The sequence below is a fragment of the Hyperoodon ampullatus genome, assembly GCF_949752795.1.
Source record: "Hyperoodon ampullatus genome assembly, chromosome: 2".
NCBI lineage: Eukaryota > Metazoa > Chordata > Mammalia > Artiodactyla > Ziphiidae > Hyperoodon > Hyperoodon ampullatus.
In genome coordinates this window covers 82,097,121-82,115,011 of record NC_136915.1, presented here as the reverse complement: position 1 = coordinate 82,115,011, position 17,891 = coordinate 82,097,121, and the positions used below count along the sequence as shown (strand labels likewise).

The window sequence follows — 17,891 nt, the reverse complement described above, 5'->3', positions numbered from 1 at the left end:
ATTTGTTTCTTAGGAGGCTTTGTGTTGTTAATTTTAGTGAATTTTGACCCCTTGTTTAGGCTTAACAAATTCTAAGGATGCATTTCTATTGGAGAATTGTACGTTGTAACTTGGCCATTTCTTAAATTGTTGTTGACACATAGGTAAAACTTATAATGTACATGAAGGCTCCTAAGAAACAAATAAGCAATAGGGGAATTTTATTTTGACAAGCTGGAACACAGACACGAAAGGGGAAGAAATTCTTATTCATTTTGCTTTGTTTTCCTTTGAATTTGTTTTACTGTACTTTTGAGGGATGATTATTAACACATAGGTAAATTTTAAAATGTTACTAGTGGTGAAAAGATTTTTGGCCAGATACGTTCGGTAGATTACTCCTTTCTGCTCGTGGACGCCGCCGAGTAAGCATCGTTAATGTCTCCCCCGCCCCCCTCCACTGCCATCATGTCTAAGTCAGAGTCACCCAAAGAGCCCGAACAGCTGCGGAAGCTCTTCATCGGAGGTTTGAGCTTTGAAACAACCGATGAGAGTCTGAGGAGCCATTTTGAGCAGTGGGGAACGCTCACAGATTGTGTGGTAATGAGGGATCCAAACACCAAACGCTCCAGAGGCTTCGGGTTTGTCACATATGCCACTGTGGAGGAGGTGAATGTGGCCATGAATGCAAGGCCACACAAGGTGGATGGAAGAGTTGTGGAACCAAAGAGGGCCGCCTCAAGAGAAGATTCTCAAAGACCTGGTGCCCACTTAACTGTGAAAAAGATTTTTGTTGGTGGCATTAAAGAAGACACTGAAGAACATCATCTAAGAGATTATTTTGAACAGTATGGGAAAATTGAAGTGATTGAAATCATGACTGATCGAGGCAGTGGCAAAAAGAGAGGCTTTGCTTTCATAACCTTTGATGACCATGACTCTGTAGATAAGATTGTCATTCAGAAATACCACACTGTGAATGGCCACAACTGTGAAGTAAGGAAAGCCCTATCTAAGCAAGTGATGGCTAGTGCCTCATCCAGCCAAAGAGGTCAAAGTGGTTCTGAAAACTTTGGTGGTGGTCATGGAGGTGGTTTTGGTGGGAATGACAACTTTGGTCGGGGAGGAAACTTCAGTGGTCGAGGTGGCTTTGGTGGCAGCCGTGGTGGTGGTGGATATTGTGGCAGTGGGGATGGCTATAATGGATTTGGTAATGATGGTGGTTATGGAGGAGGTGGCCCTGGTTACTCTGGAGGAACCAGAGGCTATGGAAGTGGTGGACAGGGTTATGGAAACCAGGGCAGTGGCTATGGCAGGAGTGACAGCTATAACAATGGAGGAGGCGGAGGCGGCTTTGGCGGTGGTAGTGGAAGCAATTTTGGAGGTGGTGGAAGCTACAATGATTTTGGCAGTTACAACAATCAATCTTCCAATTTTGGACCCATGAAAGGAGGAAACTTTGGAGGCAGAAGTTCTGGCCCCTATGGTGGTGGAGGCCAATACTTTGCCAAACCCCAAAACCAAGGTGGATATAGTGGTTCCAGCAGCAGCAGTAGCTATGGCAGTGGCAGAAGGTTTTGATTACTGCCAGGAAACAAAGCTTAGCAGGAGAGGAGAGCCAGAGAAGTGACAGGGAAGCTACAGGTTACAACAGATTTGTGAACTCAGCCAAGCACAGTGGTGGCAGGGCCTAGCTGCTGCAAAGAAGACATGTTTTAGACAATACTCATGTGTATGGGCAAAACTCAAGGACTGTATTTGTGACTAATTGTATAACAGGTTATTTTAGTTTCTGTTCTGTGGAAAGTGTAAAGCATTCCAACAAAGGGTTTTAATGTAGATTTTTTTTTTTTTTGCACCCATGCTGTTGATTGCTAAATGTAATAGTCTGATCATGATGCTGAATAAATGTGTCTTTAAAAAAAAAAAAAGATTTTTGGCCATATTTAACATGATAAAATTTCTTGACTAAAAAATTTTTTGTATAGCTAGAACCTCAAACATATAACTTCTATGTATTTATTTACCTAGAAAGGCTGAGATTTGCAAATAAGTCAGAATCAATAATTCTTATGTTTCTTGGTCGTAAGTTTCACCAGAAAATGATGCAATTCAAATTAAAAGTGATGAGATAATGTGTTATAACATCTCTTAGGTTAATAAACAAATTGTCTCTCAAAAGCACAGTAAAGGGGCTTCCCTGGTGGCGCAGTGGTTGAGAGTCCGCCTGCCGATGCAGGGTACACGGGTTTGGGAAGATCCCACATGCCACGGAGCAGCTGGGCCCCTGAGCCATGGCCGCTGAGCCTGTGCGTCCAGAGCCTGTGCTCCGCAATGGGAGAGGCCACAACAGTGAGAGGCCCGCGTACCGCAAAAAAAAAAAAAAAAAAGCACAGTAAGGTAATGTAATATTCAGAGATACAATTACCAATGCTACTAGTCTGGAAAACATGTGCCTTTCCATTTATTTTACTTAATGCTGTTGCTGTCTCTTTTATAAAAGTAAGTCTTCAATACAATTGTTGAAGAATGAATAATTTGGGGTTTTTTTTCCACCATAATTTATTTAACGAATACTTGAGTATAGAATCTAATTGGTGTATCTACCTTTTTATGCTTTTGGATGGCATTTGAGTAACTTACTAAGGTCAATTTCAAAAAACATCTTAGAATTCCAGATGGGAGGTTTCAGTTTTTAGAGCTTTGGGTCATGTCCCTGGGTTGTGCCCATGCCAAAGTGTCTGTCCTGGGAACGTTGGAAACCTCTAACCAGGACCTGCAGGGCACTCTGCACAAAATAATGAGGTCACTAGCATGAAGGGCTCTGGGCTCTGAAGCAGTTGGAACAGGGTTCTATAACCTTTCCCAATATTAGATCCCTTCCAGGCTAAGGGTCAGGGAAAGGGAAACCGGAAATGAGATTGCCCTGCTGGGAGGATAAAAAGACAAGGGCAAGGGACCAGAAGTTATGAGAGGAAAGAACTGTTCAAGAAGCTTGAGGGGGGAATTCCCTGGCAGTCCAGTGGTTAGGACTCCACCAAAAAAAAAAAAAAAATGCTTGAGGGAGTGGGGAAAGGAGAGGGATGTGAACAGAGGAAGAACGCTCCCTTTGAGGTCCTGGCGGTCATGCAGTTCTAAGTGAGGACCAGTCCAACTGAAACAGCTAGCAGGACCCTGTAGGGCCTTCCTGGGGACAACCTCCCCACTTACCCACTGTGTGCCCTCCCTCTTGTTTGTAGAAAAGCTTTAGCCTCCTAGGCCCACCCTGATTTCTAAAGAACAAATTTAATCAGAGAAGTGAGAAAATGCAGAAACAAAGGAAAATAGTCAAACAAGACAAAATAATAATAGTTTAGCCATAAAACAAAGTCAAGGACCTTTATTTCCTCCTCAAGGGCTGTAAATAATATCCTGAACAATATCCTTGAATTGTTTTGGAGATGCTAAAACCCCTACTAGGTGGAAAAAGTTAACTGCTTGCTGACCACCACCGAGTAGACCACAGACCAGGTGGAATCAGAAAGTTGATGACTGAGATTCCAGAAACTTCACCCTGTTACCTCACCATCAACCAATCAGATAATTGTGCACAAGCTGATCATACACCCTGTGACCCTCTACCTCACACTGTCTTTAGAAATCCTTCCCTGAAACCTATTGGGGAGTTTGGGTCTTTTGAACAGTAGCTGCTCATTCTCCACGCTTGGTCCCATGTGGGGTGCCTTGCAGTAAGTGCTATACTTTCCTTCACCACAACCCAGTGTCAGTAGATTGGCTTTGCTGTGCATTGGGCGAGTGGACCCAAGTTTGGTTCAGTAACACAAGGTGGGTAGATAAAAAGCAGTGGAAATGAAAGTCTCTTTTTAGGGGATTCAGGAACTGGGATGCAAGAGTCTCCTGTAGAAGGGCCATCTCTGCTGCTCTCCTTCTGGCCATATTCATTCATTTCCTTCCATCCATGTCTTCTCTGTCTCTAGTTTCTTCCTCCAGTTCACTAAGTAGACAAAACCCCTTAAATAAAGTAGCCGGTGGTATGAAATCCAGGTTTTTCACTAATGCTGGTTTTAATTTATCATGAAGTCTATGTTGAAATGCTGCAAATCTGGATTAAATTATGGGAAGCATTTCACCATTGACTTGAAATGCGTCACAGACAAAGCATTAAATTACAGGGAATCACATGGTCATAAAATTATTCCACGTTTCTCTTTCAGTCACTCTGATTATACCTCCAGGAGAATACCTCTGTTTGTTGAAAGCTGTTTGTCTTGAACACAAGGCTCAGGCAACAGCATTTAAGGAGTACTGTGGGGGGATTCTGGTGTAGAGGTCTATAGACTGCACTTTGGAAAACCTTGGCCTAGACAAATACAAAATTTTTTTGCATGATCAAATATCCCATTAGTAAAAATAAGTTTAGCAAAACCCACAATATTTAATGTAATGAGTGATATAGTGAAAGCAATGCAGCATTTACACATATTTGCTAGTTAAAAAATTTTTTTTTGGTCAATGCTTTGTGATAAAGATCTAGTTCATCTGCTTTGGTATTTAGTTTTAATGACAGCCCTAGCTGATGAAGCTATCTCACCAAGATACAAAGAGTCAAATGGAAATACACAGTTGTCTATACTTACTGAATCTTGATACTCATTCTTCAGTTCAGTTCACCAATTTTTCAGATTTTGTTAAAATCTGGCTAGTAAATTTCTTTCTTTTTTTTTTTTTTTTTGCAGTACGTGGGCCTCTCACTGTTGTGGCCTCTCCCGTTGCAGATCACAGGCTCCAGACACACAGGCTTAGCGGCCATAGCTCACAGGCCTAGCCTGTCCATGGCATGTGGGATCTTCCCAGACCGGGGCACGAACCCGTGTCCCCTGCATCGGCAGGTGGACTCTCAACCACTGCGCCACCAGGGAAGCCCCATTTTTAATATTTTTAACAAATAGCTTTTAATATTTTTAACAAAACCCATTGAAATTTCTAAACAAATGATAAATTATGTCTCCAAGTCTTTTTACCATGCAAGTGAACTTTAGATAGTTACATTGTTTTGGGGAAAAAAATTACCAAACAGTGGAAATAATTTCACACATCAATTTTCAAATGTTCTTTCAATAGCATGAGTTTCTTTTAAAAAGCAGATGTTTTCTTATTCATTGGATAACTGCTTGTAATATCTAATTAGACTGACACACTCTTTTGCCTGCCTGATGGAAAGCTCATAATATGTCAGTTTTGTCATTTTCTTGTTAGCTTCTGTTTGCATTATTATTATTTTCAATATGTGTCTACTTTGCAGGAAACTTTAAAGTCACACTAGATAATATACTGTGTGGGTTTCCTGACACAAACAGTCCTCCAATTTTCCAACACCAACTGGGTTTCCAATAATTTAATTCAATTCTGACACTGTCTGGAGTTAGCACAGACCCTACAGGTTAAGGGCTCTGTCCCACAAGACTGCCTCTATATCAGATGCCATCCACAAATAGGGTACCAAGGCTACCCACAATTCTGCCCAGCCAACTACAAATTTGGGGGTTCCCATGACCCCCTCCTCAGATTTGTAATTCACTAGAACTATTCACAGAAATCAGAAAAACACTTAAGTTTAAAGGTTTATTATAAAAGATACAACTCAGGATCAGTCAAAAGGAAGAGATGCAGAGGGTGAGATATGGGGAGTTGTGGTATTGCAGGGGGTGCACAAAGATTTCATGCCCTCTCCCAGTGACCATGCTCCCAGCACCTGTTGACTAACAGAGAAGCTCTCTGTATCTCCTTGTTTAAGAGTCTTTAAGGAATACAATCTTTAGTCCTTCTTCCCCTCCTTGGAGGTCAGGGATGGGTTGAAAGTTCCAACCCTCTCCTCAAGTGTTTGGTCTTTCCAGTGACCAGCTCCTAGCCATCTAAGGGGCCTCACTCTGAGCCACCTTATTAGCATAAACTCAGGTGTGGTCCCAGGGGCCTCTTGTGAATAACAAAAGGCACTTCTGTCACTGAAGAAATTCCAAGGGTTTTAGGTGCTCTGTGTTAGGAATGGGAGAAAAAGACCAAATATATATATATATATATATATATATATATATATATACTATATAAATATGTATATTATACCACATAATACTCTATATGACTCTTAACCAGGCCCACGTAAATTGCAACTGTGATGTACAGAAAGTGAACAATTGGGTAAGGGTACCACTGTTAGCTCCCACTTATGCCCAGGAAACCTCACTGCACCAGTTAGGGTTTCTAATTGCAAAGAACAGAATCCACCCTAGCTAACAAATAGGAAGAGTGTTTATTAAACGACAGAGCTCAGAAAAACATTGCTTATGTTTACCAGTTTATTATAAAGGATACAACCCAGGAACAGCCAAATGAAGAGGTGCATAAGGCAAAGTGTGGTGGTGGGGAGCACACCACCCTCCCAGCATATCAACGTGTTCACCAATGTAGAAGCTCCCTAATCCCATCATTTAGGGGCTTTTAACTAGGTTTCATTTCACAGGCATAACTGATTAAATAACTGGCCATCGATGATTGAACTCAAACTCCAGGTCCCTCTCACCTTCCCAGGAGTCAGGGAAGTAGGGCTGAAATTTCTAACCCTCTCGCCACCTGGTTGGTTTTTCTGTCGATCAACACCCCATCTTGGAGCTATCTAGGGGCACCCACCCGAAATATTTCATTATCATACAAAAGACACTCTTATCCAGAGATTCCAAGGGTTTTAGGACCTCTGTGCCAGGAACTGGAACAAAGACCAAGTATTTAATTTTTATTGTACCATAATTTCATTTAAAAAATACAAAATTTGCCATGGTTTTGTGAATGAAAGGTCCTCCTCCTCTAAATTTTATCTGTCTTTTTGGGTGTGAAAGTTAACAAGTGGCTATGTAACATGAAACTGCAGCTGTAGTGATTTGTCCACCTTTCACTGATTCAGAAATTTTTGTCCAAGCAAAGTTCATTTTAAAAGCAGAATTATATATATACATACATATATATATATATATGTATGTATATATATATGTGTATATATATATATATATATATAACTGAATCACTTTGCTGTATACCTGAAACTAACACAGCATTGTAAATCAACTATACTTCAATTTAAAAAAAAAAAAAAAAAGGAAAAGAAAAAAAAGCAGAATGAGTGTTTTATATGAACCATAATCAAAAGAAGTGCTTTAATTTTAACTGATTTACCATGATTGGTACTTGGCTAGCAAATGTCCATAACATAACAATTTTCTTAAAGTGGAGAAGGATATAAAACACTAACTCAGGAATAAAAGACTAAGCAATAGTACTTTCTAAGAAGGCAGACCTTATAAAAGCCATTATAAGTAGGTTAAAACACTCCTCAGAAAGAGTAAATTTAAGTTGTGAGTCCATAAATAAAGGTGATGTTTTCTTCTTGTCTGGTTGATCTTTAAGGATATTTATGTGACATTTATTTGACAAAATGAAATGTTTTATATAGCAAGCTAGGAATGGTGATTTCAAAGTAAATTGGGAATTTTTCTGGCTTGTGCAGTCATTACTTTTTTTAAGATAGTTATTTTTAAGAGATATTGTATTAGTCTGTTAGGGCTGCTATAGCAAAGTACCACAATCTGGGTAACTTAAAAGAACAGAAATGTGTTCTGTCAGTTCTAGAGGGTTGAAGTCTGAGATCAAGGTGTCCACAGGGACATACTCCAGGGGAGAAACTGCCCTATGCTCTTCTCTCAGCTTCTAGTGTTTCCGGCAATCTTTGGCATTCCTTGTCTTATGGACATTCCATGTTACATCTTAATTATGTCTACAAAGACCCTGTTTCCAAATAAAGTCACATTTGCAGATATGGGGGGTTGTGTGTGCTTAAGATTTACACATATCTTTTTGGGAGATGCAATTCAATCCACGATTTAGGGTCCCTGGCTGTTCTGGAAATTAAAATAACAAAGGATAATGGGAGAAAAGCACACAATTTTTACTGAATTTTTACATGTACATGGGAGCCTTCACATGAGAGTGAAAACCCAAAGAAGTGACCAAAGCAGGAAGCTTTTGTACCTTTAGACAAACCAGAAATTTGTGTAGAATTGACAAGACAAAGGGGTTTGAGCTAGGGGTAGTAAGTGGTGAAGAAGTAACTAGGAGGACAAGGGTTAATTTAATGAGAAGTTTGTTTATATAGATTTCTTGGCCCCCAATTCCCTGATTCTGGTGATAAGAATTTCTCCCTTTCTCCTGGTAGAGGGAGGGTACATTTCACTTGGGAGTTTTAAGACCTGTTTCAGGGAAGAAGGGCAAGAGGGTGAAGTTAGCGTGACTTTCCTGTTTCTTCTGCCTTTTTCTCAAACTTCTTCAGCTTAAGATCTTCAATGTGCCAAGGTGCCATATTTTGTGGTAGCATGTCCTGGACCCCATCAAGATAATAATGTCCTCACTATCACTTCCATTGTAGGGCATAGTCAGTGAAATATGCTAAAAGAAAGAAATTAGAGGCATAGGATTGGGAAGGAGGAAATAAATCTGTCATTATTAATAATAGATTTTAGCAAAGTGGCTGAATACAAGATTCTATACAACAGCAATAAACAACTAGAAAATGTTTTTGAAAGAAGACATTGTTTTCAATAGTGTCAGAGAATATTAAATACTTAGGGAAGACATACAGGACTTCTAAAAGGAAAATTATAAAACTTTACTAAGAGACATTAAGGAAGGAAGACTCAAATAAGTGTAGAGATAAAACATGCCCACAGAAAGGAAGAAGGATCAGTATAGTAATGGTGTCGTTTTTTCCCGAATTGCTCTGAAGTTTCAATGCAATTCCAATCAATATCTCAAAAAATTTTTTGTGGAACTTGATAAGAAGATTTTAAAGTGTATTAGTAAATAGAACTGAGGAAAAGTGGTTGTCCATTTGGAAAAAGATGAAATTGGATCTCTAATTTGCACCAACTCTATGGACTTCCCTGGCAGTCCAGTGGTTAAGACTCCAAGCTTCCATTGCAGAGGGCACAGGTTCAATCCTTGGTTGGGGAACTAAAATCCCACATGTCATGCACTGTGGCAAAAAAAAAAAAAATCAACTCTAGATGGATTAAGAAGTTAAATCTCAAAAACAATACTTCAAAACTTTTAATAGAAAATATAGGTTATCTGAAGGAAAAATGTCTTAAGACATAAAAACCACTATCTATAAAAAGAGAATGTAGATAAATTAGACTATATTAAAATTAAGAACTTTGACAAAAGATTCTTTACTAAATGCAATGTATTACCCTGTGTTGGATCTTGGAACAGAAAAAGAACATTAGTGGAAAAAATGGTAAAGTCTAGAATGGAAAAAAACTCACATTAACAATTTCTTTCTATTTGAAAGTTGTCAAGAGAGTAGATTTTAAAAGTTCTCATCACAAGAAAAAAATTGCAACTATGTGAGATGATAGATGTTAACTAAATTTATTGTGGTAATTATTTTGCAGTACATACATATGTCAAATTATTATGTTCCACACCTTAAACTTATACAATGTTATATGTCAGTTATATCTCAATAAAACTGGAAAAAACAAAAACAATTTCTTTCTAGAACAAAAGTGACAGGTATACTTTATTAGAAGGTATTAGGCATTACTTTATAAAGATGATACAGCTCGATATCCCCAGTTTGTATCTTTTATTTTTTTAATTGTTTTTAAATCTTTTTTATTTTTTGTGGTATGCGGGCCTCTCACTGTTGTGGCCTCTCCCATTGCAGAGCACAGGCTCCGGACGCACAGGCTCAGTGGCCATGGCTCACAGGCCCAGCCGCTCCACGGCATGTGGGATCTTCCCGGACCGGGGCACGAACCCGTGTCCCCTGCATCGGCAGGCGGACTCTCAACCACTGAGTCACCAGGGAAGCCCTGTATCTTTTATTTGCCAGCACTATCCATGTAGGAATTGTAGCTGGAGAGAGAGAGAGAGAGAGAGAGAGAGAGAGAGAGAGAGAGAGAACAAACCTCAAAACATCAAAGCATATCAATTTACTCCCTCCCTTTCCCTGCAAAAGACCTTCGCATCACACCCTTCCCTGTGATTTCTCATTGGATGTCTCTTCCTGGGCTCCTCCTGCCTCTCATAATAGTCTGAATTCTCCATCTCAGTCCCTGTGAGCCTCCTGCTCAGGTTTGCAGGGTCAGGATTTCTCATCTTTGTCCGTGTTGGAACTGCTTTATTGATGCCTCAAACTACTGGTCAGTTACTCTCCGGAGGCCTGGTGAAGGGCTTCTGCACCCAATTCCACAGTGAGGGACAGGGCTTTCTGTTACCCACAATGAAAAGCTAGGAGTCTGAGAATTTGACTCGATTCTGACTCTATCTACCTGGAGATAGCATCAGATTCCACAGGTTGAGGGCTCAGTCCTACAAGACTCACCCCTTCACCACCATCCCCGACCCACCGGCCCCAACTTCAGATGCTAGTAGCAAGTCCAGGTTGTCACCTGTACTTCTGATAGACTGACTGTAAATCAGAGGTTCCCACGATCCCCTCCTTGGGTTTGATTAATTTGCTACAATGACTCACGGAACTCAGGGAAACAGTTTACTACTTACGTTTACCTGTTTTTTAAAAAAATTAATTAATTTTATTTTATTCGGGTCTTAGTTGTGGCATGCGGGCTCTTTGTTGCAGAGCGTGGGCTCCAGAGCACGCGGGCTCAGTAGTTGTGGAGTTCAGGCTTAGTTGCCCCACAGCATGTGGGATCTTAGTTTCCTGACCACGGATCGAACCTGCATCCCCTGCATTAGAAGGTGGATTCTTAACCACTGGACCACCAGGGAAGTCCTTTACGTTTACCTGTTTTTCAGTAAAAGTATTAGGATAAAGACTACAGATGATCATCCTGATGGAAAAGATGCCCAAGATGTGTGGGAAAGGGTGTGGAGTTTCCATGCCCTCCCCAGGCGTGCCACTCTCCCAGCACCTCCATGACCAACCTGGAAGCTCTCTGAACCCCACACTTTCAGGATTTTTATGAAAGCTTCATCACATAGGCATGATTGATCATTAATTCCGTCTTCAGCCCTTTTCCCTCCTCAAGAGAATGGGGGGTGGAATTGAAAATTTCAAGCTTCTAATCATGGCTTGTTCTTTCTGGTGACCAGCCCCCATCCACAAGGCTGTCCAGGAGCCCACCAGAGTTGCTTCATTAGAACGAAGGCACTCCTATCACTTAGGAAATTACAAGGGTTTCAGGAGCCCTGTGTCAGGAACTGGGGACAAGGACCGATATATATTTTCCATGATCTCACACCTAGTTACTTCTTTTCACCTTGCTGACCACCTAGCTTCTAGGTCTGCATCCTTCTAACCACAGCACTAGCCATGTTCTCCATGGTCCCATGGTTCCGTAAGGCTCCATCCCAATTTGGTTAGTAATTTTAGGAATCCCATAGGCTCACTGTCATTTTCCTGATGGTGATGTGCAAAAGCAATGGACAGGGGCCTCTGTTGTAGGTCCAGCTTCACTAACCAGTGGGACCTTAATTGATCTGATTTTCCTCTTGTAAAACAGGAGCACTGGATTCAATCAGCTCCAAATTTCCTTCCAGTTCTTTTCTTTCCTTCTTTTTTTAACTGACGTGAAACATTATATTAGTTTCAGCTGTATGACATAATGATTCAATGTTTGTAAATATTGCAAAACGTTCACCCCAAGATATCTAGTTAACATCCGTCACCATACATAGTTACAAAAAGTTTTTTCTTATGATGAGTTCCTTTCTGACCTAAAATTCTGAGTCTGCAATCCCAGGCATAACCTCTTGACTTTCTTGGGTGTTGTCCTAGAGCCAGGCCACAGCTCCTGGACCCTGCCCCTGCCCTGTTTCCCCTGCCTCAGTTCCTGCTTGACATGTGTCCCTCTGCGGCTCATACATGAGCACAGCCTCTTCTCCCAAATGCTATGGGCTTGGCTCCAACTCTCCTGCATTTATATGTTGCCTTGTGTTACCTTTTTAGGTGCATGCATTTTTATCTCCTCAGGTGTATCTTAAGTGCTTTTAAGGTTAGAGCCCTGACTTGTAACCCAAACCGACTTTTCCAGGTCACCTGCCTATAGTGGACATTCAGTAAATGTTTCTTCATTGAAGAGTGTCTTGAGAATTTATGTACCATTGTTATGAAAGCTTTTTTTTTTTTTTGGAGACAAGCTAGTAAAAATAGCATAGCTCTGGCTTGCCTGAGTTAACTTGTTTCAGTGTAAAGATACTATGCTTTCTTCCTCTATAACCCTCCTTGTGAGTTCCCCTAAAAGAGCTGTCTTTATAAACGTTTTGAAAAATTTATGTTCTTATGGGAAACATTTCTCCCCAGGCATTCCATTAAACTTGTCTGTCAGGTTATTTGGTATTTTATGTTGTTTTGTCAGAGAGTTACTCAGAATTATTAGGTCATTCCACTACTTAAAACCCTCCAGTGCCTTCCCATCTCACTCAGAGATCCCAATGCCAAATGTGAATTCCTGACCATGGCCTATACTGAGCTGGCATCCTTACCACCTCTCTGATCCTGATACCTACCTCCTCCTTACTCTCTGCTCCGTGGGCCTCCTTGCTGTTCTTCAATCACATCAAACATATTCCACCTCCAGGGTTTTGTACTTCCTGTCCTCTTGGCCTGAAATACTTTTGACCCCCAAATATCAGTATGCTTTGCCTCTTCACTTCCTTCAGGATTTTCTTTATTGAGTGGCCTTCCCTGATAACCCTACCTGAAGTGGAACACACATCGCCCTTCTGTTCACTCTCAAGTCCCTCAACTCTGTTTTGTTTCTCTTCATGGAACTCATCATCAACTAATATATTTCATATTCATCTACTGATTTTCTCCCCCACTACAACCGTAAGCTCCACTGAAAGCAGGAACTTTGCTTGTTTCTCTGCTGTAACTCTGGCACAAAGTAGCACCCAATAATTACTCGCATGTTAAATGACTATGTGCTGGAAAAAAAACAACAAAAAAACCCAGATCTGACTTGAAAAAATGTGGTGTTAGATCACAAATTTTAGTTAAAGTACATTACAATTATGTAATTATGTTGCTGGTGCTGTTTTTTTCTGCTGGCTCTGTGATACAGCATTGATCAAGTCAGTAAAAGTTGATAAAAATTTGATAAATTGAGAAGACTGATTCAAAGTCCCTAAAAATAGTAACAAGATTTGTTTCATTAATTTTCTTAATATTAGCATAGTTAAGAATGAATTCTTTGTGTGGCCACTAGGTGACAGAATATACACACATACTTTGAAAATGGAAGTTTGTCTTCGGGTTCACCTTTTGGGAGCAGTGATACTAATCCCCTCTATTTGAAGAGTACTTTATAGTAGACAACACACTTTCACAAAAACTATCTCACGAAGCCCCTGTGAAATAGGGAAGACAGGTATTTGTTTGTTTGTTTACTTTTAATCCGTTTCCTTTTTTTAAATAGGAAAACTGAGGCTCAGAATTTAAGGGATTTGCCCAAGGGAGTAAAGAGCAGGGCTAGGCCTAGAACCCATATCCTGGGCTTCCTAGTCCAGGGATCTTTTCACAGTTCCACTCAAAGAGGGGAAATTTGAGTCCTGGAAATTTGCTGTTGGGTCTAAACTTGCTGTGATGAAAGAGCCTGAAAGTACAAATAATTTCCAGCTTTTAAGTAAATGAACCATAAAAGCTTTCCAACCTTCCCCGCTCCCCCCTTTTTCTTTTTTGGCCACGCCGCACAGCTTATGGGATTTTAGTTCTCTGACCAGGGATCGTATCCGGAGCTCCAGCAGTGAGAGCGCTGAGTCCTAACCACTGGACCTCCAGGGAATTCCCCAACCTTCCCTTTTGACTTGGGATAGATCCTGAAATGCTTCTCTTTTTGGAACTCCCCAGACTTCAAAATACGTTTAGGGGAAAAAATAGTTTAAGTTATGAAGCTTCCACATTGTGTCAGCAGACAGTCTTGGTGGGTAGCAGGGCGCCTAGGCACATGACAACATGTGCCTGATTCTTGGAAGTTTCTGCCTCCTAAATGGTTGAGTGGTTTGGGGGGTGTTTTCTGTGAAGAGCTGGGGTGTGCGATCCCCATTAGCATCAATGGGAACTGCACATGTGTTGAGCCCTGGATGGACCTGGAAGAACACTCGTGGAACAGCAAAAAAATCACCTGCACATAAAAAGTATCACTTAAATTCATTAAATATTGCTCTTAGCTTTACCATAAGCAACCTACTGGTGTATTTTTAGCACAGATTTCTATTGACAGAGATGGGATGTAACAAAGTCTCCTTTACTAATTGCACCTTGCTACAGTGCCATGTGGCATATTAGAAATAACTTAGACTTTGAGGCTAAATTCTGGGGTGCAATTCTAGTTTAGCTACGTAGTGGTTGTGTGATCTTCAGCAAGTGATTCAGCCCCTCTAAACCTCACTCCTCCTGTGTAAAATGAGTATAGTAATAACTGCTTCACAGAGGCAGTATGAAGGTGAAATGAGATAGTAATTATGAAAAAGGTTTATAAACTAAAATCCTTATATACAAAATTATTGTTTTTATCAGAGAGGCAGGGAGAAAGCATGTTTTTTTGTTTGTTCATTTTGTTTCATTGTTTTTGGGTTTTTTTTCTTTCTTTTTTAATAAAACTGGAGGTCTTGGGCTTTGTCATTACTAGCTGTTGACCTTGGGTTACTTTATTCAAATTGCTGAGCCTCCATTTTCATGTGTGTGTGTGTGTAGGGGTGGGTGGTGAAATAATCAGCAACTCATTTATTGAGGACTTCCTAAGTGCCCGACACTTGTCTAAGTTCCTAACATAATGACTGACTTAATCTCTACACCTACTTCTGAAGTGGATTTGGTAAAATTGATTGATTATTAAAATCTTGGCATATTAGAGCTAGCGAAGTCTTTAACTAATGTGCTGTACCCTTTTGTTTTATTCATGAAGAAAATACACTCAGGAGATGAGGTAAAGTGCTTGAGGTCACATGGCTAGCTGTGAGGGCAGCTGAGACTAGAAAATAGCCAGTGGCTGGTTTCCAGAGCATTTCATTGTCTCAATTCCTATAATGTCAATTCAAAGAAATGCAAAACGGAGAGTTACTCTTGTACCTTTTAGTCGGGTTGGTGGGATGAGTAGTGATGAAATTGTGGGAGAGAGCAGAGTGCTAAGAGAGAATAACAGAGGTGGAGGGCTTCCTGCAGGAGAAGAGATTTGAACTGGGTGTAGAAAAACAACTAGGATGTGGTAAACAAAAGGAGGGAATAGATATTGCAGGAGAAAATGGCGTAAATCAAAGAGGGGAGGAAGATAAGAATAGGGAAATTGCAGAAACCAAAGCTTCCCCTTAAGGAGAAGTTGCAAATGAGGGAGGATGGGTGGTAGGTGAGGACTAGAGGCCAGGGACCTGGGATACCAGGCAAGATTTGTTCTTAATCCTATAATCAATGAGAACCGTTAGTTAAGCAATTCATTCAGGTGTTTGACAAAGGTTTATTGGGCATCTAATAAATGTGTGAACACGTGTGCTGTGTTCACTTGGGCACTGGATATATAGTGCTGAACAAAAGGGGCTCTGTCCACACCTTCGGGGGGCGTTCAATCTAGTTTGGAGAGATGGACGATAAACTGGTAAGTCAATACAAACTGAGAAATGCTAATGGAAGTCCTGGACAGGGTGCTGCCTTAGAGAGCAGGGGAGAATGCCTCGTTACATAGGGAAGCCAGGGGCAGCCTCTCTGAGCAAGTAAAGAGGCCCATGTGGCTAGAACACTGTTGGTGTGGGGCTGGAGGACAGGCTGGGGAAGGGAGCTGGGTTGGGTAATGCGAGATTTTGTTCTAAGTGCAAAGGGAGTTCTAAGTGTGCTGGAAGTTTAGTTATAGGTTAGTGATAAAGTCTGACATAAAAACTGTAAAAGCCATTCTTGGCTGCTCTATAGGGAATGAACTATGGAGGGGGGAGGACACCAGAGTGGAAACAGGGGGACCAGTGCTGCTAGGGGGCCATGGCAGAAATTCTCAAGAAAGACAAAGGTACCTTGAATTGGGGTCATAGCAATGAAGCAATGAAGCAATGAAGCATCGCATCTTCAAAGCAATGAAGATAGATGGGCTTGGCTGAGTGAGAAGATTTGAAGGTAGGTTCTTCAGAACTTGTTGATGAACTGGCTGTGAGAGATAATGGAGAGTGTAGTGGGTTGAATGATGGCCCTCAAAAAGATACATCCATGTTTTAATCCTTGGAGCCTCAGATTGTGACTTTATTTGGAAAAAAAGGTCTTTGCAGATGTAATTAAGGACCTCCAAATGCAATCATCTTAGATTATCCACACGGGCCATAAATCCAATGGCAAGAGATTTTATAAGAGACACAGACAAATGTGGAGAAGGCAATGTGAAGACAGTCACAGAGATTGTAGTGATGTGGCCACAAGGAATGTCTGGAGCCACCAGACGCTGGATTAGGCAAGGAAGGATTCTCCCCTATATCCTCCAGAGGGAGCACAGCTCTACTGACACATTGTTTTTGGATTTCTGGCCTCCAGGGTAGTGGGAAAATACATTTCTGTTGTTTTTCAGCTACCAAGTTTGTGGTAATTTGTTAAGGCAGACACAGGAAACTAACACAGAAAGGGAGGTGTCCAGGATGACCCTCAGGTTTCTGGGTGTTTGGTGTTGATATATACTGAGTTGGGGAAGTATGGACTTGGAGGGGGTCCAGGGGGCATCAAAAGTTCTAGTTAGGTGAAATAGATAAACAACAAAGGCCTACTGTATAGCACAGGGAACTATATTCAATACCTTGTAATAACCTATAATGGAAAAGAATCTGAAAAAGAATATATATATTTGTATAACTGAGTCACCTTGCTGTATACCTGAAAATAACACAACTTTGTAAATCAACTAGACTTTGATTTTTTTAAAAAGACAAAAAAATAACAAGTACTGGCAAGGATGTAGAAAATTGGAACTCTTGTGCACGGTTGCTGGGTATGTAAAATGGTGCAGCCACTATGGAAAATGGTATGGTACCTCCTCAAACAATTAAAAATAAAATTATCATATGATCCAAAAAAAAAAAGTTCTAATTTGGATGTGTTAAATTTGAAATGCTTGCGAGATGTCCAAGCAGAGATAGGTTGGTACGTAGCTGGATGGAGGAGTCCGGAGCTCAGAGGAAGGATTGGGAGGGAAGGTATAAACTCCTCAGCATACAGATTACATTTAAACCACAGAAACTGATGCATGATTTTAGAAAGAGAGCATATTGTAGAACCTCGAAAGATTTGTGAACAGCTGCATGCAATAGTTCAGTCCATCTGTGGGAAACTCCTCAATCCTTTGCCTCATGTTTTTTCTTTTCTCACTTCTACTGCCCACATGCTGCAAGAGAGGAAAATTATAGGAAGAGCATGGCTGACTGGGATGGTAGTGTAACTTCAGGGCAAAACAATGCCATTATGCCTTCCCAAATAATTTATCTGTTGACTGATGGCTGGCCTTCCACGATTAGAGATTTTTTAGGTCTTAAAATGTAAATATTCTTTTGGAGAAGTCATGTACCACCTTTTCCTTTACATCTACCTCAGTGAGAATTTGTTTATCAATCAGATGCTTTCCTCAGAGCAGGTTATGACCTGGTGGTGACAGGAGTATGAGAGAACAAAGGCATAAAGCCTGGGGCTTAAGCTGGGCCAGCTGAGTACAAACAGGCAATCAGAGAACGCAGGGACCCTGAAGTCTGGCCATGACTGTTCCACTGTTTTGCCAGTGAGAGGGAAAGCAGCGAGAGAAATATTCTCCCCTTCTCTACCTAAAACTCATGCTCAAACTTCTTTCCCTCACCCCCTGGAGTACCCCTGGTGGAATTGGAGCTAA

At 40.9% G+C, this 17,891-nt stretch overlaps 1 protein-coding gene across 1 annotated transcript; it reads left to right on the top strand.

Annotated features, from left to right (window-relative positions):
- Positions 1–447: 447 nt before the first annotated feature.
- Positions 448–1,560, top strand: LOC307048210 (heterogeneous nuclear ribonucleoprotein A1-like; the record flags this gene model as incomplete). Its single annotated transcript, XM_079697194.1, has 1 exon — positions 448–1,560. One exon carries the CDS (start codon positions 448–450, stop codon positions 1,558–1,560), a length of 1,113 nt encoding a protein of 370 aa, XP_079553320.1.
- Positions 1,561–17,891: the final 16,331 nt, after the last annotated feature.